General features: G+C 40.8%; 1 protein-coding gene across 2 annotated transcripts in view; it reads right to left on the minus strand.

Moving 5' to 3' along the window:
- Positions 1-872: 872 nt before the first annotated feature.
- The window catches only part of LOC120725533 (regulator of G-protein signaling 6-like), a 102,328-nt gene continuing 78,965 nt past the window's right edge, over positions 873-24,235 (minus strand). For both annotated transcript variants that reach the window (XM_040018537.1, XM_040018538.1), the window contains exons 4-18: positions 23,531-23,581; positions 22,617-22,723; positions 19,658-19,709; positions 16,045-16,109; positions 15,723-15,799; positions 14,692-14,773; positions 14,500-14,574; positions 14,163-14,264; positions 13,695-13,756; positions 9,616-9,726; positions 6,914-7,039; positions 4,742-4,928; positions 3,403-3,492; positions 2,817-2,870; positions 873-2,093 (exon numbers count right to left, since the gene is read on the minus strand). In XM_040018537.1, coding sequence (XP_039874471.1) covers positions 2,043-2,093; positions 2,817-2,870; positions 3,403-3,492; positions 4,742-4,928; positions 6,914-7,039; positions 9,616-9,726; positions 13,695-13,756; positions 14,163-14,264; positions 14,500-14,574; positions 14,692-14,773; positions 15,723-15,799; positions 16,045-16,109; positions 19,658-19,709; positions 22,617-22,723; positions 23,531-23,581 — 1,292 coding nt within the window. In that variant the 3' untranslated portion in view covers positions 873-2,042. The remainder of the gene's footprint in view (positions 2,094-2,816; positions 2,871-3,402; positions 3,493-4,741; positions 4,929-6,913; positions 7,040-9,615; positions 9,727-13,694; positions 13,757-14,162; positions 14,265-14,499; positions 14,575-14,691; positions 14,774-15,722; positions 15,800-16,044; positions 16,110-19,657; positions 19,710-22,616; positions 22,724-23,530; positions 23,582-24,235) is intronic.

Here is a 24,235-nt window from a genome sequence, read left to right on the forward strand (position 1 = left end):
TTTACTCTCTCTCGTGGATTTATTTTGTTTTTTCAGCCTCCTTTACCTGCACTGACATCTGTTTGGGTGTCATATTGACAGTCTCAGTTACCAAAATGAAGTTCAACATTTGGAATTAACCAGAGGTGGGTCGAGTGCTAAGTTTGTCATGGAATAACGAGGCAACAGTCTCAAACTTCTTGTCAATTGTCAAAATACTTTTGAGCCTCTCAAAATATTTCTAATACTTTTGCTGAACCTCATGAATTAAAGCTGAAAGTCTGCACTTGAATCACATATTGCTGGATTTGAAACCCACTGTAGTGGTGTATAGAGGGAAATCTAAAAAAGATATGCCTTATTCAAATAAAACATGGAGACTATCGGAATAAAACAGTAGTCATACTTGTTTGATGAAGATTAATATAAGACTGACTTACAGGAGGAAGATAATAATAGAAAAGAGAAAAAAAATGTACCGTTTCTTAATAAAATATCCACCAGATGGAGCTATTGCACTTCACAGCTATTACTAAGATGGAAGATACTAAAAGCTCTTTGTAGCATTAGATGTAATAATCAGTCTTTATTTCCCAAGCATCAAATTCAAGAGCGACAACACTTTAAAGCTGTACTGTTTAACATTTAGGTTTTAATAGTACATTTCTAAAGCGTACTTGTTGCCCAGCTGTAATGGTTTTGCTCCACGTGCCAGCAAATGACAGAAAGTGAGACGTTTAACCAGTACTTACTACCCAATGGACACTAGGGGGCAGTATGTAACTACAAAGTGCAAAGATGCACCTGTTACATGTTACATGCATTTATTCTGGGATTTTATTGAAAGTGTCATCTGATGCATTTTCCCTGTAGAAGAAATGGACATGCTGACATAAGGGTCCAAAACTCCGTCTTTATTGTGCATTCCTCTTTTATTGTCATCTTTACACAAAGTGAAGAATGGTAAGAAGTCAGCCAAATAAACATTACTGTGGCCGCCTGCAGTGGAATGTTTAGAAGATAGAGTAAAGCCTAACCTTTATCCACCCACCCGTTTAAAGCAATACAACTGTTTGTAAACCTACCAACTCACCTTTTTATGACAAGATGTTCACCTCTGGGTGTCCACAACATATGTTTAGGGCAAAGTAATTATTGATGTGTAGATTAAGAATATGTCCAAATGATCAGGTCAACACTGATTTTGGTTAGCTTTCCAGGATACGTGTGGCCTTAGTGTTTGGTGCCCTTTACTTGAATTTAAAAGCAGACATTTCAGCTTGTGCTTGTACTAACTTCAGTATTAGTAGCTACTGTTGCACATACTAACACATACTATTGTACCAACTACAGTACTACATTACACAGCTATAAGTGCAGGGAGACAGACAAAAGCAGCAAGTGTGCTGATTTAAATGTGAGCGCGCACTGTAACCAAGTAAACCGGCATTGGACATACAGAGGCATATCTTGTGTCATACAATAGTAAGTTGATCTAAAAGCTTTAGTCAATCATAAGTTCAGTGTACTACACCACCTGGAAGTCAAGCATCTGTAAACTGCTCCCAGTGTTTCATTCCCTTATATCATTGTAGTGAATGATGAGATAAAACAGCTAGCTACAGCATTTAATCTAAGTCTCGTTTGACATCTGTCAAGGCATTCAAGCATTCCGTGTTTATATCACTGAAAGTAAAAGCAATAGCCTCTTCAGCTACTATATTAACATGAGAGTAGATAGAGAGAAACAACTGAGCCCGGCTTTCCTTAGTACAGCTGATTTTTGTAGAAACTTCCTAAGAGGAGTAGCATTGTTTATCATCTACACTGTGACAGCACTGGTGTCAGGTCTGGTGACTTATTGCATGCTGTCGGTCCGCTTGAACTGATCTGAGGTGAGTTTCACATGTGGTAGTAGTCCAATCCAGTGGTGTAAGCTTGTTTGGCGCCCTTATCCACCTCCCATAGCTACACAAGCACACCCCAGGGTCCTTTTCCACCTGCTTCCCATAGGTAAGCAGCTCTTCTGGGTATGGTTCCACCTATTCTTCATCCAGGCCTTGTCAGGACGACTGCATGAGGCCCGTCAGTCGTTTGCCTGTCAATGACTTGCCCTGGAAAAGAAGAGTCATAGTTTAAAGTTTTATTCTCAAGATTTCTAAGGAGCTAAGGAGAAAAAGAAGAAGGATGACCTGCATGCACATAGAGCTTTGTCTGCAAAAATATATTAAATCTCAAGGTGAGAATACATTATATTAGCCCTGAAAAAAGGGGGGGAAAAACAGTAATGCAATGAGAGGTGCCTTAGGGAGCTCCAAGCTTGCCATATGAAGTCCAATAAGACTTAAATAACGTTTTTTTCTTCTTCTTTGATATCAAGCTCATAATGTGTCTGCAGAGAAATGCATAGTTTGGTCACAGTTCCATGTCTTTGCAAACCAAAGGCTTCATCTATTGAACTGAAAGAAATAATGCATTTCATAAAGCAAAAACAAACATGGCAACACATGGCAAATGGCACCCCAAAGGGAACACTGAAGAATACAGAAATCACTCAAACCGCTTAGCTGTAATTTTACATTGTAATTGTTTTGCCTGCATCCTGCCTCTTCCCTCATTTGCAGTCACGCAGTTAGGCAAACTAATTTCTATAATGGACAGTCATTTATTACTCAATACGCCATTCTTTTAAACCATTGTTTTAAAAAAGTAAATGTCCTTTGTAGCTGCAAAAGTATCTAATGACTACAAAAAATACTTTAGCACAGATGTACAATTAAAAAAAAGTTTGATAAAGTAGCTGTAATAATTAAAACCAGACGCAGCGGGACACTCACCACACTGCGAGTGAACTTCTCCAGGGAGGTGCGTCGGCCCTGCTCCGTTTCAGGCTAGAGTCGAGCAAAAAGTAAAGAGTGTGAGAGTTGAAATCTTTTGAAGCCAAAATTGCATCTTTCACATTAAGAGTCAGTTCGCAAAAATTGCACAAGATTGCAGGCATATTTTTTAAACATTACTGATATTACAGTAATTGCTGGAAAATACTATGCCGTATTCCACTTTCTTTTCTAAAAAGGGCTGTTAGTGGTCGTCTCAGCAATTTAGCTGACTGAATGCGGTGCACCCCTCATGCCTCATAGCTGGCCCTGCTAGAGGCAGGTTGCCCATCAATCCAGTGTCAAACGTGTCAAAATGCCCTTTGACATATTCACAAATTATACTGTATCTCATGGTGTGTGACTGTTACAGTGCTATGTGTGCACTTTGAGCAGTCATTAAGTCATAAAGACTGGTCCACTTATCTCTACCAAGTAAAGTCGGGGAGCCTGCCTTAGTCTCGGCTTCACTGATGCTAATGTTCAATGATACAGCTTCTGTATGTCCACAGAGAGTAATTCATAAATAGATGACAGAGTCACTTACTTTCTTCCTCGCCATCAGAAGGTCCTGGTACAGGTTGGAGCGCAGGAAACGTGAATAGCTGTCACTTTTCATCAGCTTGTAGATGTGGTCCTTAGAGGTCAGAAAGATGGGATACACGGCAAGTAAGAAGGAGAAGTTTGCGTCGGAAGGATGGCGGTGCAATTCTGCTATGTTTATATATAACTATGTGTCGATGATGTACAAAACTTGCCAAGTCAAGCAGAGTAAACTGAACAAGACCCTCTCAGTGGGAGAGGATGATTGAGGCACACTGCCAGGTAACTGACAGGAGAAATCTTTTCTTTGTTTAACTCGTCCCATTTAAGCCTGTGACACGAGACGAAATTTAATAGATGCTACGCAGCGCCCAGTACTCCCCCCCCCCCCCCCCCCCCCCCCCATGCCCATCTGTCTCCCAATGAGACGTATTCTCTGGAAATCACTCCACAATATAAACCCATTAGTTGATACTGGTGAAGCATGTAAGAAAGACAAATGGAGCAGACAATAGTGTGGGACAGAGCTTCTGAGAGAAGCACAGAAAACCCACAGAGATATAACCAACTTAAGTTGGAATGTAGAATAGAGCCTTGTGGTAATACTCTTGACCTCAAGCAGGCCTATTTGGAGTCAGTCACATAACTGGGGAATCCTGATACACAGGAATGACTGAAGCTTATCCCAGCTGTCATAGTATAGGTCAACAGTCTATTGCAGGTCTAACACAGAGACAGACAACCAGTCACACAATTAGGTCATTTAGAATTAAACTTCAGAAGCATGGCGGTGCATTAGTTAGCATTGTTGTTTCCCAGCAAAAAGGTCCTGGGTTCAAATCTGCTGACTGGCTGGGGCCTTGCTATGTAAGTTTGCCTGTCTGCTTTACTTTTTCAAAAGTCACTCCAAAGGATATGAGGTGTGTATTTGCAGTGTAAATGTGTTGCAATCACTGATCAAAAGTAGGGACATTTTTCTCAGTAGTGAGAGAACAGAATGAGGCTAACTGAAATAAATGCAATTTGCTAAATGACTCCTTTTCTAGGATTCACTTAGTATTGTAGTTCACCTTTTATTATTTATGAGTACCACTAAATCTCAGTTCAGCCAGACAAATTTCAGCTGGCATTTGCCAAAAAGTTGCATAAATCTGGACAGGATTTTAAGAACAGGTTCTTTTTTTTCCCAGTCATATAATTTCTATATGTAGGTTTAAAGAGGTTGATATATTGTTACATCAGCTCCACTTTAAAACCCTGTGAAGTCCGACTGGTTTTATAATTTTCAAGTTCAAATAATTTTACTTGAGCTCAAATGCACTGCATGCTCCTCTGCTTCTCACCTGTGCATCTTCGTAGCTGTATCGTCCAGGGTCTTTCAGGTTTTGGCTGGTGCGTTCGTAACTGTGGGAGTCCAGGTTAATAGAGCTGGGCGCTCCCTCTGCCAGGAACTCTGCCCAGATGTCCTGTGCCCTCTGTGCAACTTCGTGCTGAGGTATCCTCTTTAATTCCTGTACAGCCAGCCAGAACCTGCAACAGCACAAACAGAAACACACATCAGTGGCATAGACCTTTAAATCTGCATGCTAAACATGTAACTGGTGATAACTTATCTTTAGATAGATTAGCGAGTTTAGGACAGTGAAAGCTTTCTGTATGATTAGGGCGGTAAAATTAAAAACCTTCCTGCAAAGCAAACATAGTTTTCTCGAAACATGTCAGTATCCAGAACATTGTCTTACATGTATTTGATTTCTTTCTTTCTAAAATGCTCTTAAAACGTTCTCCTCCTTTCCTCGACGACACATGAGAATAATTTTCTTTTAAATATTGACACAGAGAAAAAACTTAAACTGTGTTAAATACCAGGGGCAGCAGAGAAGCAGACTGCCTCCAATATTAGTTTCTATCTATATTGATCTGTGGACTGGTTTAGCAATATAGAGCGAAGCACCTCTGGGGTGTGCTTTGCTCACTCACTCTCTATTTCTCAATAACTGACACTCTCTCTTTCTGTGCCACTCCTCCAAAAGCTCCCTCATAAAACCAAAAGCAATTAAGGGTCCAGAAGAAGAGAACAATAGATGGAGGTGAGGAGACTGGTGGCATAGCTGAAGGGTGAACAGCGATGTGAGTGTATGCCCTCCCGCTCTGCATCTCACCCTGCTTATGTGTGTGTGTTTTTTCTCTGTAGTGGATCTCCCCCTGGCTCAGAAGTATCAACAACCTCCATACTATCAGTTCATCCCCAGACTCTCATTCCTAACACGTTTCTGTCTCTCTCACTAGATTTCAGAGATGCCTCATCTCCCTCTCCCACCCACACACTATAAAACACCCACTTATTGCTGCATAGGTGCATAAGGGACTAAATATGACAGTGCCTAGTGTGTAAATTTGTATTTAATGTGAGCTGTAAACCATTACAAGAACAAGTCAAAGAAATCAAAAACATTCATGGACCTAAAACTTAAACAGACAGATTGAGGAAAAGTTGCCACGAGCCTAAAACCACGAGATTTGAAATGTTTTGTGACGTGTGTTGGATCGTCAGGCTAGCAGTTTCTCTTAGTATGCTTACTGCCGGTGCTCTACAACTCTGTTTTTGATGTGCAGACAGAAGTAAAGTAGTTCTGTGAAATCTTATTTCCCTTTAAATCTTTCCTTTAAGGCACGACAACTTAAATTATGTCTTAAATGCATAGGAGGAGTGTGGTTGTCTGTTTAAAGAGGCCCTGTGGTAGGGCGCGTTGTGTACTCTGCACCTCACCCAGCAGAGCCAGCTGGGACAGGCTCTACTGCTGCTGCTATGACTTTTAATTGAATAAGCAGTTAAGAAAATTGATATGTACCTCATTATCTCAGTCTTGTTATTTTTATCAGAGTTGTAAGGCTGCATCTTTTTCTTCTCTTCGATACAACATTGTTGTTTATGGTGATAAGACCTTTCAAAAACTGTTTTTATCTTAGATTTATCCAACAGAGTAAAAAAAAAATACTAGAAGAGATACATCTGCATAACATTGTAGCTCAGTATTGCTCCTTTCTAATACTCTTTTCTTTTCCTGAAATTTCGATGAGCAGAATTTTAGTGTGGTTTGTGCGCTTCTCTTTAAGTGTTCTAGGTATCTAAAAACTGGCAAACCTTCACTTGATTGCTCTTCCATGTTCCAAGTGGGTTGAAATGGTAGGTTGGAACAATGAGGTTGCCAAGAAGAAATAATTTCTGCCTATTTTCATGGAAGTGAAAGCTTTTGATCGATTCTTATACTCTCCTCACGTTGTTAAAGGGGAGCTGCACAAATGCCCAACTGAATGTCTTAAATGTTATCCTATGAAGCACAGAGGATTTGTTATAATGCAGAATAAGCTACCTTTAAAAATTCACCACAAAATCTGTGCTTGTGCACCACTTGCCTTTCTTCATTAATTGAGTTCAGTACAGCATGGTTAAAAAGAGCAGGAAAATATCACTTCAACATACAACAATGATGACTGAAATATATTTTGCTCACCTGAGATTCTCTGAGCTAAACTCTGATTCTAGAAACTTGAGGAAAAGCTCCTGCCCTGCTGGATCTTTCAAGGCGTCCTCCAAAGAGAAGCCCCACTTCTTCACCCTCTGCTGACTGGGCTCCTTACTGGGAAAGATGGAGATAGGGATTGGCAGTTTATTGTTTTATATATATATGTATATTGCAGCCCCTCTATAAAAATATCTGTGGTTCCAAAATTATCATTGCAATATATTTGTGTTCCCCTCAAATTAAGCTGAAAAATCTGTAGTATTCACAAAACTCTACTTTCAATATGTTTTTGACAATAGTTACAATGTCCTTTAAAAAATAAAGAATGAAACTAGTGTCTGAGACTTAATTACAGCTGGGAAAGTGTGGAAAGATCTAAAAAGTGAAAACAGAGGAAAGATGAAGATAGAGATGAGACATTAAAACTGCAAAATCCTCCTGATCTTTGGGACTCACGAAAGGGTCTGATGTGGATGTGATACTGGTTTATGAAAAGCTGCACATTATGACAGTGCTCATCTGAAATCCAATCATTACAATCTCTGCAGGGAATATGTTCTCTTATCCTGCAATTAATCAATTCAGATGAATTATTAAGCTACATTAGGCACAGTGATTATGTGTCTGATCTAATGAATTCCTGCATATTCAGGAGTTCCAAGCATAGTGCACCTTGTTGAGAGCACTACTTTTCTTTATGTTTAATAATTTGGTAGCAAGGCAGTTCATTTGTTTGATTGGTCTTATATGTGTTTTCTTTGATTTGGGCTGAGTGATCTGTAAATGTCCGTCACTAGTTCAAAAGTTCTCTGCCAAAGCAATTAGTGCTTGATCAGTACTCGGTCAGTCACACTTTGGCTTTACAAGAAAAAAATCATGCTTGTATAGCAGCTACACGCCTCTAGAGCGTGAGTCGCAAGTTTGATTCCTACCTGGGGCGTCTGTATCCAGTAAGGGTCTTAGGCTTGACCCTCCATACTATATGAAGTCATGCCGATACCCAACATCCACATTGACAGCGAAACAACTAGTAGCTCAGTGTTCCAACATTTAGAAGAAAGGACTGTTCTCAAAGCTAGAGACTGACGAGGTACAACACACATGTTATGGCAACAGGGAGCCAGGACGACAGGTCAGGGGGTAGATATCATGACCCCCCCACCCAAGCACGTATCCGTCTCCTTGAGTGCGAGAGTCCTGAAAGATAGGATCATGGTGAAGCTTGACCTGACTGTGTGCTAAGATGGATCAATACATGAGGAGGACCACTGCTGTTCTGCATATGTCTGAACCCACTATGGATACGGAATTGAGTTGTCAGCCATCCTCCTGTGGATTTCATCAAGTTGTATGCTAAGAACGGGACATCGATTCACTGATCCACACCAGCAGCAATGGCATCGGAATGTCATTCGGGCTAGAGATGAAGGTGGTCAGAACTGAGGGGACTGAGCTACCAAACTAATAAGATGGCCAAAAGAGGAGATAGAAGCCACTGACATCAAGACAAGGAAGCTCCAAGCAAGGAGGGTTTTCATAGCCTGTCAACGATGTTGATCAGCTGCGTATATACGAATGTGAATCGTATTATTGGCTGGACTGGGGATAAGGAGGCATTGTTCTAATCCCATAAGGGAGCAGCCAGTCACTTACTGACTAACACTGCAAAACAGAAGTATTTACTTTAATTCCAATTCAGGTTAGATTTTTTTTTTTTTTTGTGCCCAACGCAGATTTTTTGTGCGCAGAGACTGTGCCAGCAGTGCGCAATTGCGCACGCGCGCAGCTTAGATGGAACATTGCTCAGGAACAACATCGGAGAACTCTGCCCTAGAAGAGCGCAGTCCTAGGAACAGTTAAGTTACTGCACCTCTGGTAGAGGATCCGAGCTTGAAGGATAGACCGCCCGCAGGGGTGAGAGGGGAATTTTAAAATGTTATTTTATATATAAAACAAAAAAAATTCTTACAAACTTATCCAAGATACTGAAGTTGCCCCCTGGTGCAACAAAGTGTGTTTGAATGTCGGGAAAAAGCACTTGTATTTATGTGTATGTGAATGAGGCTTGTTACAGCAGTAAGATGGTGCTTCGAGTTTTCAAAGACCATTTAGCATTTAAGTTAGGAGAATTGTGCAGTGAAATTTCTGATTATCCAGATCGTTTAAATTTTTGAGTTGCAAATCAGGGTTAAAAATAAGCTGATAAGTAGCAAAAAGAAATACTTTGGAATGAAAGTCGATCATCAACAATCGTTTCTTCAACGACTTTGTCAGGACTTGCCTGCTGTCAGCAACTATATGATCAAGGGCAGCACATGGAGTGCGTTCACACTTGAATTTGCCTTTTGTGAGATTGGTTTCGGTCTGTTTAATATTTACTTGCAAAGGGGGGTGCGGTGTGAGCTTTCACACTGCACACACCTAAAAAAGCGTTGAATAGGTGTCCTTGAAAAGATTTCCCTTCCCCTATGGGCTCTATGTGAAATTGGTTTTGAGATTTACACACCAAAAGGCAAAAAGGAAGGTTATAGGTTACAGAGCCCAACAACAGAGAAAGTTGTTTGGAAATTATTTTTAAAATAATCAGTGCAAACAGTTTCCTCTAAAAATACCATGATTATGAAAACAACAACAACAACAAAACAGCATGCAGAGACATATCTTGAAATATCCACTGACAGTGATCGTACCTAGCCTCCAAATCCCAGAAAGTGGGGTCATCGCTGGTCCAGGGGTTGGATGGTTCAGGTGATGTCACAAATGGGTCATACTCCAAGTACTGCTCAGTGTAGGCTATCAGACTGACACACAACAGCAACAACACACATGGACACACATGACAAAGGAAAGGAGGCATTAGCTTGTCATATGTTTAGAGACAGCAGTGACATGCTGATGATTTGAGGTAAATGTTAATAGTGAACCGCATGTTTTTCTGCAGTAAAATTAAGAAACTGATGTCTTGAGTAGTCTGAGACAAACGGTAAGTGAGAGACAGAGTGAAGCAGAATGTCCTTCACAACAACAGCAACACTGCAGAAAATATTTTCCTTCTCACAGATTAAACAATAATGCAAGAATCCCCAATAACATACAAATGTATGTACTACAACTTCGCTGCACTGCCAACGGATGACCTCACGCTGTACAAAGGCGAGGAAAAACACACAACTTCTCTTTACAGCAGTAATATCCTTCTAACCCTACAGTACAAAAGCTTCATTATATCTAGATATGACTTTTTGATTTACATATTACAACACGTGAAAATATGAGCTATATACATAAAAAGAAAAACAAAAATACAAAAATTACAAAAAAACTGCAGAAACTCCATTTACTTATGTGTTTCCAGACCTTTTATTTTTGATGCTGATTCCAGAAAGTTTTAAATTGACTAACAAATAAATGCAATTCCAGATACCAAGATACCAGGATCCATAAAAATCATAGACACAGCAGGGTAGGGTATCAGGACCACGGACAGAGACAGCAGTCCCAGGCCCAGAGTTTGTTTGGATGTTCCTGTGCAGAGTTCTCTGAATGAGCAACAACGTAGTAGAAACTTGATGTCCACCTGAGGATGACACCTACAAGAGCTGCCCAGCCATGAAAATCAAAGCTCTCCTGCACAGTTTAGTGCTGTTGTTAATGCCAGGGGAAGTTTAGAAGCAGAGCACTGGTGACTTTTACACACCAAATACCTCAGCACTTGGCGACCCTAATCTGTAATTAAACTCTTCCCTTTTGCAATAATACTACATAAAGTTGATTTTGAAAGGAATTTCTTGAGCTGACTTGATAATTCATTGAGTGACTCTGTGAGAGTGACCCATTCTTTTGCAAATGTTTGGAAGGATATTATAAGCTTTGGCAATGGGACTGAAAACAATAATGCTGTGTGTGGCCCAGTGCTTATGTCCACACAGTGTAGTTAAAGACTTGTTCTCAGTTGAAGTTCAAATCGTTAAACAGGGCAAGACGGTTGAAACTGTACAGTGAGCAGTTTTTTAAAAGACTACAAAAACACAATGTTTTGTTCTTAATGTGTTAAAGGAAAAAGCATAGACTTTATGGGGCTGGAGTATTCTACAAAAATTATTTAAAATGAAAATTGTGCAGTTTCACATCACATCCCAAACATCCTTTGTTATAAAATGTGGGACTGGACAAAAGAACTATCCCAAGTATTTCATTTGTAATGACCATGAAGAATACAATATGGATGTTGTGGCAAATAGTCTCAATGAATTCTTTGTAACTGCTGGACCAAATTTAGCAAGAACAATCACTGATCCTGGGAAAGCACAGGAAAAACCCGATACACTGATTGACAGAAATCCATATTCTATGTTTCTCACAGCTGTTGATGAAAATGAAGTTCTTGAAATTGTCAAAAAATGTAAAAATCACAAATCTTTGGATTGTAATGATATTGATATGATAGTGGTTAAAAGAGTCATTGAGGCTATTATAAAACCATTCACATACATCTGTAATTTATCATTTCAAACTGGTCGATTTCCAGACAGAATGAAAATAGCAAAAGTTATACCTCTATACAAATCTGGGAACAAACACCATTTCACAAACTACAGGCCTGTCTCTTTACTACCTCAATTCTCAAAAGTTCTTGAAAAACTGTTTAAAAACAGACTGGAAAAATTTATAGATAAACATAAACTACTCACTGAAAGTCAGTACGGATTCAGATCAAACAGATCAACATCATCGGCACATTAGATTCAATAGAATACATCACAAATTCCATAGACAAAAAGCAATATGTGGCTGGGTTATTCATAGACTTGACAAAGGCATTTGACACTATAGATCATGATATATTAATAAGAAAACTGGAACGTTATGGTGTCAGAGGGGTAGTTTTAGATTGGGTCCGGAGTTATTTAAGTGACAGAAAGCAGTTTGTGAAAATAAATGGTGGTTGCTCCTTATGTATGGACATTGCTTGTGGTGTACCCCAAGGGTCAGTTTTGGGTCCAAAATTCTTCAACTTGTACATTAACGACATCTGTAAAGTGTCCAAAGTATTAAAAATGGTTCTCTTTGCTGACGATACAAACATTTTTTGCTCTGGTGATGATCTGCAGAATTTATTGGAGGATATGACTAATGAAATAAGTAAAGTGAAGTTCTGGCTTGATAAAAACAAATTATCATTAAATTTGAATAAATCTAAACTGATGTTATTTGGAAATAGTAGTTTAAATACAAATGCAAAGATTCAAATAAATGGTGTTGATATTGAAAGAGTCAGTGAAAATAAATTTCTGGGGGTAATAATAGATGAAAAACTTAACTGGAGAGCTCACGTAAGATATATTCATTCCAAAGTATCACGAAGCATTGCAATACTAAACAAGGCAAAACAGGTATTCGACAGAACATCACTTCATATTCTCTACTGTTCACTGGTTTCACCATACTTAAGCTATTGTGCAGAGGTCTGGGGCAATAACTATAAAACCACATTACATTCACTTTTTACTCTTCAAAAAAAAGCAATTCGAATCATCCACAATGCAGGTTATAGGGAACATACAAACTCACTATTTTTGCAGTCTGAAATATTGAAAATTGACGATATAGTGAAATTCCAAACAGCACAAATTCTATTCAAAGCAAAAAATAAAGAACTGCCAGGTAATATTCAGAGTATGTTTTTTTTGAAAGAAGGAAGTTATAATTTAAGGGGTTTTTGTAACTTCAAAACAATGAAGGTACGTACTACAAGAAAAGGCTTTTGTGTTTCTGTTCATGGAGTGAAACTATGGAACAAACTGAATATGGAATTAAAGCAATGTCCAAACATAAAACTGTTCAAAAAGAGTTATAAAAATATGATCTTCTCGATCTATAAAGAAAAGGAAAATATTTAAATTAAGTGAATGTCTCTATTTAAAAACAAACAAACAAACAAAAAATTCATGATGTGATATTATAGTATATAGTATATCAGAAATCTGTTCACTATTTTTATTACAAATTATATCAGTAAGGAAGCTGACTAAATATTCACTGATAATTTATGGCAAAGGGGTGGGATTAAATAAGTGTATACTTCTTCCCACTCCCTTTCAACATGTAAATTAATCAGAATGTTTTTTTGTATGTAATTTGTATAGTATTTTTTTTTCTCTCTTATTTCTTTTCTAAATGTACTTGTATATTGTTCACATGTTGAAATAAAATTACCAATCAATCAATCCTCTCTAGAACCCTTGATCCTATGGTATTATTAGGTCAATACTTATTCAAATTTTGAAAATGTGACATCATATTGATAAATTCAAGAGAATGAAAGTAATGAAAATGCATGTTGAGCCCAAATGTCACATTGTCTTTAGACCTGTATATCTAATAGTCACACTGAGCATGAAAATCCAGGGACAAAATACAGCCTTACTGAACCACTTCATACCCAAACAGCAAAAGCAGCACTCTGGACTCAAAGCTTTGTCACACTTACTGGTAGGCTCCACTTCTGAATGTCAAACTGAATCCTCCACAGGTCCAAATAAGGTGTCAAGAAACCTATTATCCCCTGTCTGCCACTCCTCTAGGAGAGTTACAGTAAAAGGTAGGCCAGTAGCACAGAGCTTTGTCTGATTATGGATGGTCAGAGAGTACAGGAGATGGGAACGGAGCACCTTAGCGACAAAGAGTGCCTCACAAGATTGACAAGATAGAGATTGGACATGATGCTGTGCTCCATTTTAAATGTGTATGTGAAGTAAGTTTCCTGTACCTTTCAGCAACTTTGGACATCTTCATGCAGTGACGATCTAGCTGGGTATTCAGGAATACGATCTGAAAAAGACAATGAGCAATAAACTATACCAAAAAATCTTTTTATATAAAGGTTTTTGAATCTGATTGCATGATCTCAACTAGAGCTAGCAAATACCTGTAACAGAAATAAATGAAAAGGAGCTTGTTGAGTCAGCTGGCAGTGTCTATGTCAATCGGCAATACTGTTAGTGCTACCATTTCTCATAATTACTGTTTGTGCGAGAAAACAATCCAGCAGATTTGAAAAGATTTGACAAGGTGGGCACCGCACAAAATGCGTTACAATGTCTGCCAATCTTCTCTGTAATTGGCCTGCGGCTGTGAAATCCAGTGCTTGTGGCGTTAAAAGCAGAAAGAGCACAAAACACTGACATCTTCTCTAATGATGGCTTATAATTTTGTCAACATTTGAACTGATTTTTACCTCCTTTTCTACATCCTCCTTGGTGCCTTTCCTGCAGTGGTGTAAAGGAGTGTGTATGGGACTCTGAGACTGTGTTCCCTCCTCTATCACACCATACACCGACTGGGCCATTCAACCATGATGAGAGAGGAGAAGTGGGTAAGTATTAGAAGGTACACTTATTTTCTTGCAGTGTGGGAAATGATATGTTATGTTGTTTAAAAAAATGCAGGGGACATGTATTTTAACACAACTTACGAAAAATTAACAAAAAAGGAATAAACTTGTTGCATGGGGTATATTTTAAAAAATCTCTTTAAAAAGATTCCTGTCACAAAGTTGACAGCTAAGGTTTTACCTTCTTAACTCTGTGAGGATTCTTCATGCGTCTACATTTCCTGATGTCCATCTCTGTGGTGTTAACACATCCAGGCTGCAGAAAAAAACACCCCAAGGAAAACAATGTCATTGCATCAGCACTATTTGAGAATGCGGATTAGGTGGGTGGCTATAATCTCACATAGACAGGAAGTGTGTATGTGAGACTTACCACAGGTCTGTGGACATCCCAGAAAGCTCTCTCTTGGCTGTCCAGGATCTTCCTTTCAATTTTATCCTTTTTCCTGTCAATCCTGCAGAATAGTGCAGTGTTTTTTTTAACAATAATGAGGCTCAGAACAGACTCAGTCTACAGTGTACTCTGTGGCTTCATACACACTGTCTGCATCCACATACTGTGTAACTCTGTGTTATTCCAGGTACTTGGGTACTTCCAGTTTTTTGATACCTACATTTCATTTTTTTCAAAAAGAAATGAATTTAAAAATTAAGAATATTCACCGTGAGTTAAAAAAGCATTTAAAATTGTCTAACAGGCTTCAAGAATAATAATAAGAACAATTGTATAATTTGTTGATCTTCATAATGTTTAATAGGTTATGACTTTAACTTTTAACTTAATAATTTTAAGGAATTGCTACTTTGCATACTAGTATTTAAAGTCTTTGACCCCTGGCAATGTGCATTATGTTTGTTTATGTGCTAGACTTCCACATTGTTACTTATTTAGAAGAAGAAGAAGAATTAGAAAACATTTTAATACTAGTTTCGTGAATCATGATCAGATTAGAAATGCTGGTCATATATACCTGGAACCAAAACATGGAAGCAAATGTAATAATAACAGTTCTCTTTATTTCACAAAGATCTTGGGAACATTTTGGAAATTACAGCTTTCCCTTTAACATCCCTCAGACTGATGCAACTGTGGATTCATAATCAAAAGAAGGCTGGCAAAGGATGGTGGAAAACAGAGCAGTGTGTACAGTCTCCACTCTTCTTCCATTTTCGAATTTCCATGTGTTCCAAGTAAGTATTGCCTATGTTTGTTGGTTTAAAGAGCATCTGATGTGAAACACACCTGTAGACACGTCAATCCTAATCTCACAGTGGTAATCTTACACAAAACCACACGTACAAATGCTCACTTCTCATGATTGATTGTCTTTTACCTTGAGTGTGAATGACATCAGTGCATGCACTGCAGTTTCATGTGTTGCCTTGGTAACAGATCACACTTACTTGACCTGGGCCTCAGCCTGCATGTAGATAAACTCCCACTTCCTGGCAAAAGCTCGCTGCAGCCTGGCCAGGTTCTCCTGTTAGAAATGAGAGAGAAACATTATCAAAAGTCAACAAGGAAAAACAATAGTTGGAAAAAAATACTGTTAAATACATTTGACAGTTTTAAAGTTTGAGTCTGCTCCAAGAAGTAATTTAGATTTCATGCCATCACAGACACACGCCTGTCTGACCTTTAAGAGGCTGTATTTTTTTGGTCCCAGAGCTTGACGCACTGATCAATACTTGGACTAATAGCTTAGAGCAACAGTTCAACACTCACAGCCTCATAATCTGCCAGCTCCAGCCTCGTCTTGTTCTGCATGGTCCGCTTGCACAGGTAAATAGCTGAAGGAGAAAGAGAGAGAAAGAATTAATCACAGAGACATCCCTGTTCCTCCTTTTCACTCATCTGTGCTCATCTCTCACTCTCTGTGCAACCCACCTCACCTCTCCTCACCACCCATTTTACATGGACTACAATCCCTCTCAAGCTGCCTGCCCACCATTGGGATTATGAGGCAGTTTTAAGAGTCCCTGAACTCCCAAACCAAAAACTCCAGTCGTGGCTGTGTCTGAAAGGATGAAGGGCAGGAAGTGGAACAGTGATTGACTAATCATGTCAGCTGTTCGCCTCCTCAACTAAAAGTACAGTGCTTACTGGGCTTCAGTGCTTTGCTCAGTGGGAGTTTGTTGAGCTTTAGTTATAAATTGCAGGCTTATGCCTTCTCATCTGTTTACGGTTGCATCATCTTTCTTCAAATCAGAAAAACATCTACATAGTCAAGACTTGAAATGAAACATTGTATTAATAAAAGAATAGCACGGTTATATCACCTCAATAAAAATAAATAAATAAAGGTTAAAACTCTGTGTTTTGGTGAGATATTATGACATGAAAATATGTAGTTTTCATCAATTAATAAGAATATTATGACATATTGAAGTTAATGCCCCTCTCGGGTAAAGAGAGGGGCTGAGCTGTCAACTGATCACCACCTGGTGGTGAGTTGGATCAGGTGGCGGGGGAGGACGCTGGACAGACCTGGTGCACCTAAACGCGTAGTGAGGGTGTGCTGGGAACGTCTAGCAGAGGCCCCAGTCCGCGAGATCTTCAACGCACACCTCCGGCAGAGCTTCAACAGCATTCCGAGGGAGACTGGGGACATTGAGTCCGAATGGACCATGTTCAGCGTCTCCATTGCCGAAGCTGCTGCATTGAGCTGCGGCCGCAAGGTGGTTGGTGCCTGCCGTGGTGGTATCCCCGAACCAAATGGTGGACACCAGAGGTGAAGGGAGCCACCAGGCTGAAGAAGGAGTCCTATCGGGCTTGGTTAGCCTGTGGGACTCCGGAGGCAGCCGACAGGTATCGACAGGCCAAGCGGAATGTGGCTCGGGCAGTGGCTGAAGCAAAAACTCGGGTGTGGGAGGAGTTCGGAGAGGCTATGGAAAAAGACTTTCGGACTGCCTCGAAGAGATTCTGGCAAACCGTCAGGCGTCTCAGGAGGGGAAAGCGGTGCTCTACCTGCACTGTGTACAGTGCTGGCGGAGCGCTGCTGACGTCGACTGAGAAAATTGTCAGGCGGTGGAAGGAATACTTCGAGGACCTCCTTAATCCCACTGACACGTCTTCCGAGGAGGAAGCAGAGTTTGGGGATGAGGGGAATGACCCGCCAATTTCCGGAGGCGAGGTCACTGAGGCAGTTAAACAACTCCTTGGTGGCAGAGCCCCTGGTGTTGATGAGGTCCGCCCCGAGTTCCTGAAGGCCCTGGATGTTGTAGGGCTGTCCTGGTTGACACGCCTCTGCAATGTTGCATGGATATCAGGGACAGTACCCGTGGACTGGCAGACCGGGGTGGTGGTCCCCATCTTTAAGAAGGGGGACCGGAGGGTGTGTTCCAACTATAGGGGGATCACACTCCTCAGCCTTCCTGGGAAAGTCTATGCCAGGGTGCTGGAAAGGAGAGTTCGTCCACTAGTCGAACCTCGGATACAGGAAGAACAATGCGGTTTTCGTCCTGGTCGCGGAACACTGGACCAGCTCTTTATCCTCTCAAGGATACTTGAGGGTGCATGGGAGTTTGCCCAACCAGTCTACATGTGTTTTGTGGACTTGGAGAAGGCATTCGACCGTGTCCCTCGGGGTGTCCTGTGGGAGGTGTTGCGGGAGTATGGGGTGTCTGGCCCATTGCTACGGGCCATTCGATCCCTATACAACCGTTGTAAGAGCTTTGTTCGCATTGCCGGCAATAAGTCGGACTCGTTCCCGGTGGGTGATGGGCTCCGCCAGGGCTGCCCTTTGTCTCTGGTTCTGTTCATAATTTTTATGGACAAGGATTTCTAGGCGCAGCCAAGTGGCGGAGGGCTTTCGCTTTGGTGGCCTCAGAATCTCATCTCTGATTTTTGCGGATGATGTCGTTCTGTTGGCTTCATCGGGTGAGGGCCTCCAGCTCGCACTGGAACGGTTCGCAGCCGAGTGTGAAGCAGCGGGAATGAGGATCAGCACCTCCAAATCTGAGGCCATGGTTCTCAGCCGGAAAAGGGTGGAGTGCCCACTCCGGGTCGGGGATGAGTTCCTGCCCCAAGTGGAGGAGTTCAAGTATCTCGGGGTCTTGTTCGTGAGTGATGGGAGAAGGGAGCCGGAGATCGACAGATGGATTGGTGCTGCAGCTGCAGTAATGCAGACGCTGCACCGGTCCGTTGTGGTGAAGAGGGAGCTGAGTGTAAAAGCGAAGCTCTCAATTTACCGGTCGATCTACGTCCCTACCCTCACCTATGGCCACGAGCTGTAGGTAGTGACCAAAAGAACGAGATTGCGAATACAAGCGGTGGAAATGGGTTTCCTCCGAAGGGTGGCTGGCCTCTCCCTTAGAGATAGGATGAGAAGTTCGGCCATCCGGGAGGGGCGCAGAGTAGAGCCGCTGCTGCTCCACATCGAAAGGAGCCAGCTGAGGTGGTTCGGGCACCTGACAAGGATGCCCCCTGGGCGCCTCCTGGGTGAGGTGTTCCAGGCATGTCCCAGCGGGAGGAGGCCCCAGGGCAGACCCAGGACACGCTGGAGAGATTATATCTCTCGGCTGGCCTGGGAACGCCTTGGTGTTCCCCCGGATAAGCTGGAGGAGGTGGCTGAGGAGAGGGAGATCTGGGCCTCTTTGCTTAGGCTGCTTCCCCCGCGACCCGGCCTCGGATAAAGCGGATGAAGATGGATGGATGGATGAAGTTAATGCATAAAGTTGATTCTCTTTATCTGGATGCAGCGTTTTCTGTGGAAGAAACGATTTGTCACTCATCCATGTTACTTGGTCAGGATCAGCTGACTGCAGGCATCCCCAATTAGTTACTTATTAATACTTCCCTACAGTGGAATATTTAATTGGTGTCTGCTTGTTATAATCACTTTTTAAGCTACGCAGTCTAGCTTTTGCTGCATAAAGCTTGTTCAGAGTTGAGCTGACAGACAAAAGTTAGATAAATTATCCAGTTATAATCTTTCTGCTGCTAATAAAAAGGCAGTCAGAAAACATGTTTTTCCAAAGGTTTTGCCACAAGATCAGATGTAGATTGATAAGATCCATATCTTATCCCTCAGCTATTACTGATGGTTATTCATACCCTGCTGATGTTGGAGGTGTAGTTTGCACTTTACATAATACCTCAGAAGCAGCTGTTGTAAATTAGATTAGAGACCGGGACCACAGAAAGCATTAGTTTCACCTTAAATTCAGTATAACACTAGCAGGTTTCGTTCCATGCAGTGATGCTATATTACTGTTTCCAGCCCATGTATACTATTTCTAATCCATTTAATTAATCTTATGACTAAAGCATTGCTCTTTAAAACTTAAAGGACAATCAAAAACCACAAAATGTCAAGATATTCCTTGAAGTTTCTCACCATAGTCTGTGTTCTCAGGCTCCCAGCAGTTGGACGGCCAGAAATATGGCGCCTGAGGACAAAACAAAGTAGAAATGTGAAAATCAAAAGTGATGCTGAATTGCTGCTGATTGTTCCCTGAACCTCCCAGGTCACGATTTATGAGTCAAAACTATTTGACAAAACTGGAGTGATGATGATGACCTTTACAAGATAGCTGTTTGCCTCTGAGACACAGTGGAGCACATGATTGTCTTGCTTCACCAATCAAAATATTTTTTATTATCAGGGCAGGAGAGATTCAGAACAGCCAACTTCTAAAACTTTTCACACCTCTGCAACACCCCAGGGGGCTATTACTCATGGAAAAGTATTGCAGAAAACAATAAAAGAATGACAGCTGGGAAGTAAACAGTCAGAAAACAGAACAATAAGCCGCCAGGCAAAGAACAGACAGGACAGGTTCTGTATTTGACAAAAAACTACGTAAAACTGTTAAACGAGTCCAAACCATCTGTAGTATTTTCATTGAGAAGAGATATTACATAATTGTGATTTTTCTGCCCTGTGTTTCTCTTTATCTTGCACTTGATTTGCCTCCAAAAGGAAATGCTAATGAGTGGTGATTATCTTTATGAAGCTCTTTCGGCTACAGCAAATAGACCTCCTCCTCCTCCCCTCTTTTATTCCACTTCACTTTGAAGGAGGAGAACCAAGGTCAAATAACCTAATGTGCACTGTTGGTTTAATTAAACTGCTCTTCTGGCTTCACTGGAGATTCAATCCTGTAACTGCAGTATGTATAGGAAGAAGATGCTACATAGAAATCATTCTAATCACACCACATGCTGCTTTTGCATTCACAAATGAGGAATTTGAAAACATGGTTTCCTTTCTTTAATTAGAGAATTCAGTCTGGCATAATTAATATGCAAGCTTAATGCCACTGCCTTATCTGTGAACAGTGAAGGAGGCACAAAATGTCAGCCTTACTTTATTTTTTTTGTTCTTTGATATGAGTCTCTAATTGTAGTGTGGGCTGCTACACTACATGTCCCTGTAAAGATTCTGGTAGCTGCCTATTTGGCCTGGACCCAGACCTGCTTCCTCTGAGCTCTTGATGAATATTTTAACAGCTCACCATCCATTTTTAATAGGGTCACAGGATCCCAACATAGTACTGAAGAAACTGTAGTGGACAGGGCCCCAGTGCTTCTATAACAAAGCAAGTAATCATCAGTGGCTGATTGGGATATTGTAGGCGACCCCACAGCTAGATTAAACTTGCTGGAGGTTTTTTATTATTTCTTACAATTACACAGAATGAAGAAGGCATTAGTGTGAGAGTCATGTCTGGCACAAAAGGGAACATAAAAGGGAACATAAAAGGGAACATTAAAGAAAAACTATTTTCATCTATTGACAATAAAGAGCCGGTACTCGAAACTTACTATATCTACATTTCAAAAGCTATCTGAATGTGCTGAGTCAACCACAATTTTTCCACCATGTTAAGAATAGCTATCAAAAGTAACATCCATCCATCCATTTTCTTCCGCTTATCCAGGGCTGGTTCGTGGGGGCAGCAGCCCAAGCAGAGAAGCCCAGACCTCCCTCTCCCCAGCCACCTCCTCCAGCTTGTCCGGGGGAACACCAAGGCATTCCCAGGCCAGCCAAGAGATATAATCTCTCCAATGTGTCCTGGGTTTGCCCCGGGTCCTCCTCCGCGAGTCGCTACCTTATTGTGGTGGACGGGTTTGCGCGACCCAGGGATCCCAGCGGCTATGTAGGGCTGTGCGATATGACCAAAACCTCATATCCCGATATAAAACATCTATCGTCCGATAACTGTATCGTTATCGGACGATAGATGTTTCACAAAAATTTAACATTTTCTGTAAATTCTGTGAATCTCGGGTAGCTGAAGTGTTTCCAGCTGGGCGTCGTGTATCTGGAGTCGAGTGTTTTACCGATGCATGAAACTACACGTTTTTAGACATAGGTTGTAACGGCCGCCGTTTTCTTTGCGGCGTGCTGCAGGGAAAAGCCTGTTCTAATGTTTGAGTCTAAGGTTTATTTTTTAGCCCCTGACGGCTCTTTTTTGCTTTATTTTTTGCCAGCTTTATAGAAACTCTGTCATGCTAGCTAGTACCCAGTACGAAAAAGTCAGCATAACTAAAATAAACTCCACCTAAACCTGCAGTCTATCTGACCCAGATAGACTACAGGTCATAACTTCTTACCTGACGTTCAGTTCACCCGACACTCGGACCGGCGGCCCCCTCGGGCCAAATACCGCCTCGCCCTTTCCCTTATCCACCTGCTGGCCTCCACCAATTGCTAATCTGTCGGAAGCTCCGCAACAGCCACCACACGAAGTAACGAATAACGACCCTATCTAAACCCCAGTAACGATTAACGCGTCCCTGATTTTGGCATAATAACTAGTTACCGTGCTCGTTACCACAATAATAACATAGTTACTGTAATGCGTTACTTTATAACGCGTTAGTCCCTACACTGCTCAAGAGTAACAGTCACAGGGACAGAGCCCTGTTTTAGGACTGTTTTATGACTATTGTTGTTACCAAGTAGCTTTCCCTTAACTGCTTTTCTATTCCAAGAGTATTAGGTATCTGTAAAGTTTCTAAGCTATTTCTTCAAACTGTAATCTGTTTTAATCACATCACACATCACATCCAGAGTTTCAGGTAATCATTAGCTATCCAGTTTCATATAGTGGTTCAATCCCTTACTTACTCACTTGAATTTTTCACCCGTCTATACAGAAAATAATTTTACGATATTTATCAAAACAAGACACTAACCTAGAATTAACCATGAAGTATCTAAATGCTGATTGTCACGTTTCTCATTAAGCTTCACATCAGGTATAAATCTTGAGTTTGCTAATAATTAAATGTGGCCATACCTCCTATAGCCTTCTCTGTGTTTTTAACCACTTGGTGTGTCCGCTCACCTGGAAGCGGTAGAAAGTTCCATCGTCTTTCAGGGTAAGGACATGGTCTGAGATTGGGAAAAAGTACCCCTGAGCTGCAATTAAACTCCCAATGTGCATCGCCTCAGCTGTAAAAGGAGCAGAATAAAGAGATAAATAGATTACAGTAGATTCCTCAGCATTGCAGACAGTATTTACATTGCAGTATGGATAGAATTAAGTTGGTTGAAACAACATCTAGACAATGAGATCAAATATGACAATCATGGAACTGATATTTTGTAACATTACATTAATACAAAACTATGAATCACCTGCCAAATATACCATCCCTGGAATATTTTTTGAAGTGGAGCATTTTAAGAAATGCAAATATATCAACACAGCTTGTTGAACCTTTGTTTTGTTTGTTTGTCTGTTTAAAGTGGCTTTCTGCTAGGACTATGGGAATCAGAGGTGGTTGGGATGTACATGGATGACTCAGTGACTGATTCACTGTCCAGGCCGTGGGCTATTGTACCAACAATAAACACTGCTCTCCCACCACCAGGCTTTAGGTCAGGCCAACGAAACAACAAATATAAAACAAATTCTGTTTGTTAAAAAAACAACCTAGTTGCCTCTTTTCCTGTTTGGTATGTTTTCTCTATAGTATTAACTTGTAAATGATTTCTACAGATAATTGCCAAGTTTTTGTAGTTAGGTCTTCTGAACAACAATGCACCTGCTCACTATAAACATCTCTTCATTGTAAGCATTTATTGCAGGCAATTGTTCAAAAACCTATCATAAAGATAGACACACCCCTGTATTTCTTATTATATAGTGTGCATTCTTTTTATAAATAAATCCTGCTGCTCTGCTATCATGGGAGGTTGTGGCATTTAGAATTCATTCAGCAGAGTACACTCTGCTTTCCCATTTTAAAAACATACCTGGATCCTCAATGGACAGATTCTTCATCAGCCACTGTACAATATCTGCACCTGTATCAGATAAGATGAGGATAGATAAATAGCTGCAATACATGGTGTGTTTACAATAATGTACTGAAAGATATAGATTTGGGATTAAACATACAGCAGCCCGGGGGGGGGGGGGGGGGGGCAGGATAGAAGGACACAAAAAACAAAACAAGGGGGCTTCCATTGTTGGGGCAAAATATACACTCAACAGTCATTTTAGTAGTTACCCCTTGCTAGTAACTGGTTGGAGTAGCTTTCACCTTCAGAACTGCCTTGATTTTTAGTGCCATAGATGTAACAAGGTGTGGGAAACATTCCTCAGAGATCGTGGTCCAATAAAGTCACGATAACATTTTGCAATTGCTGCAGATTTGTCAGCTACACATCCAGATCTTTTAGATAGAGAATTGGCAACTGTAGGCCATTTAAGTAAAATGTAATGTTAACCATGACCAAGAAACCAGTTTGAGAGATTTGAGCTTTGTACTATGGTATATTATCCAACTGAAAGAACATGGGTACTGTGTGGAAATACAGGGATGGATGTTGACAGTAACAATGCAATGCTCGCTTGGTAGTAATGGACCATAGTGAGCCAAAAAAAATATCAGATCAGGCAACATTTCTTTCATCTTCTGTTGTCAAACCCTGCATCAATTGTAGCCTCAATTTCCT

Source organism: Simochromis diagramma, unplaced genomic scaffold (genome assembly GCF_900408965.1).
Source record: "Simochromis diagramma unplaced genomic scaffold, fSimDia1.1 OVJJ01000802.1, whole genome shotgun sequence".
Classification (NCBI taxonomy): domain Eukaryota; kingdom Metazoa; phylum Chordata; class Actinopteri; order Cichliformes; family Cichlidae; genus Simochromis; species Simochromis diagramma.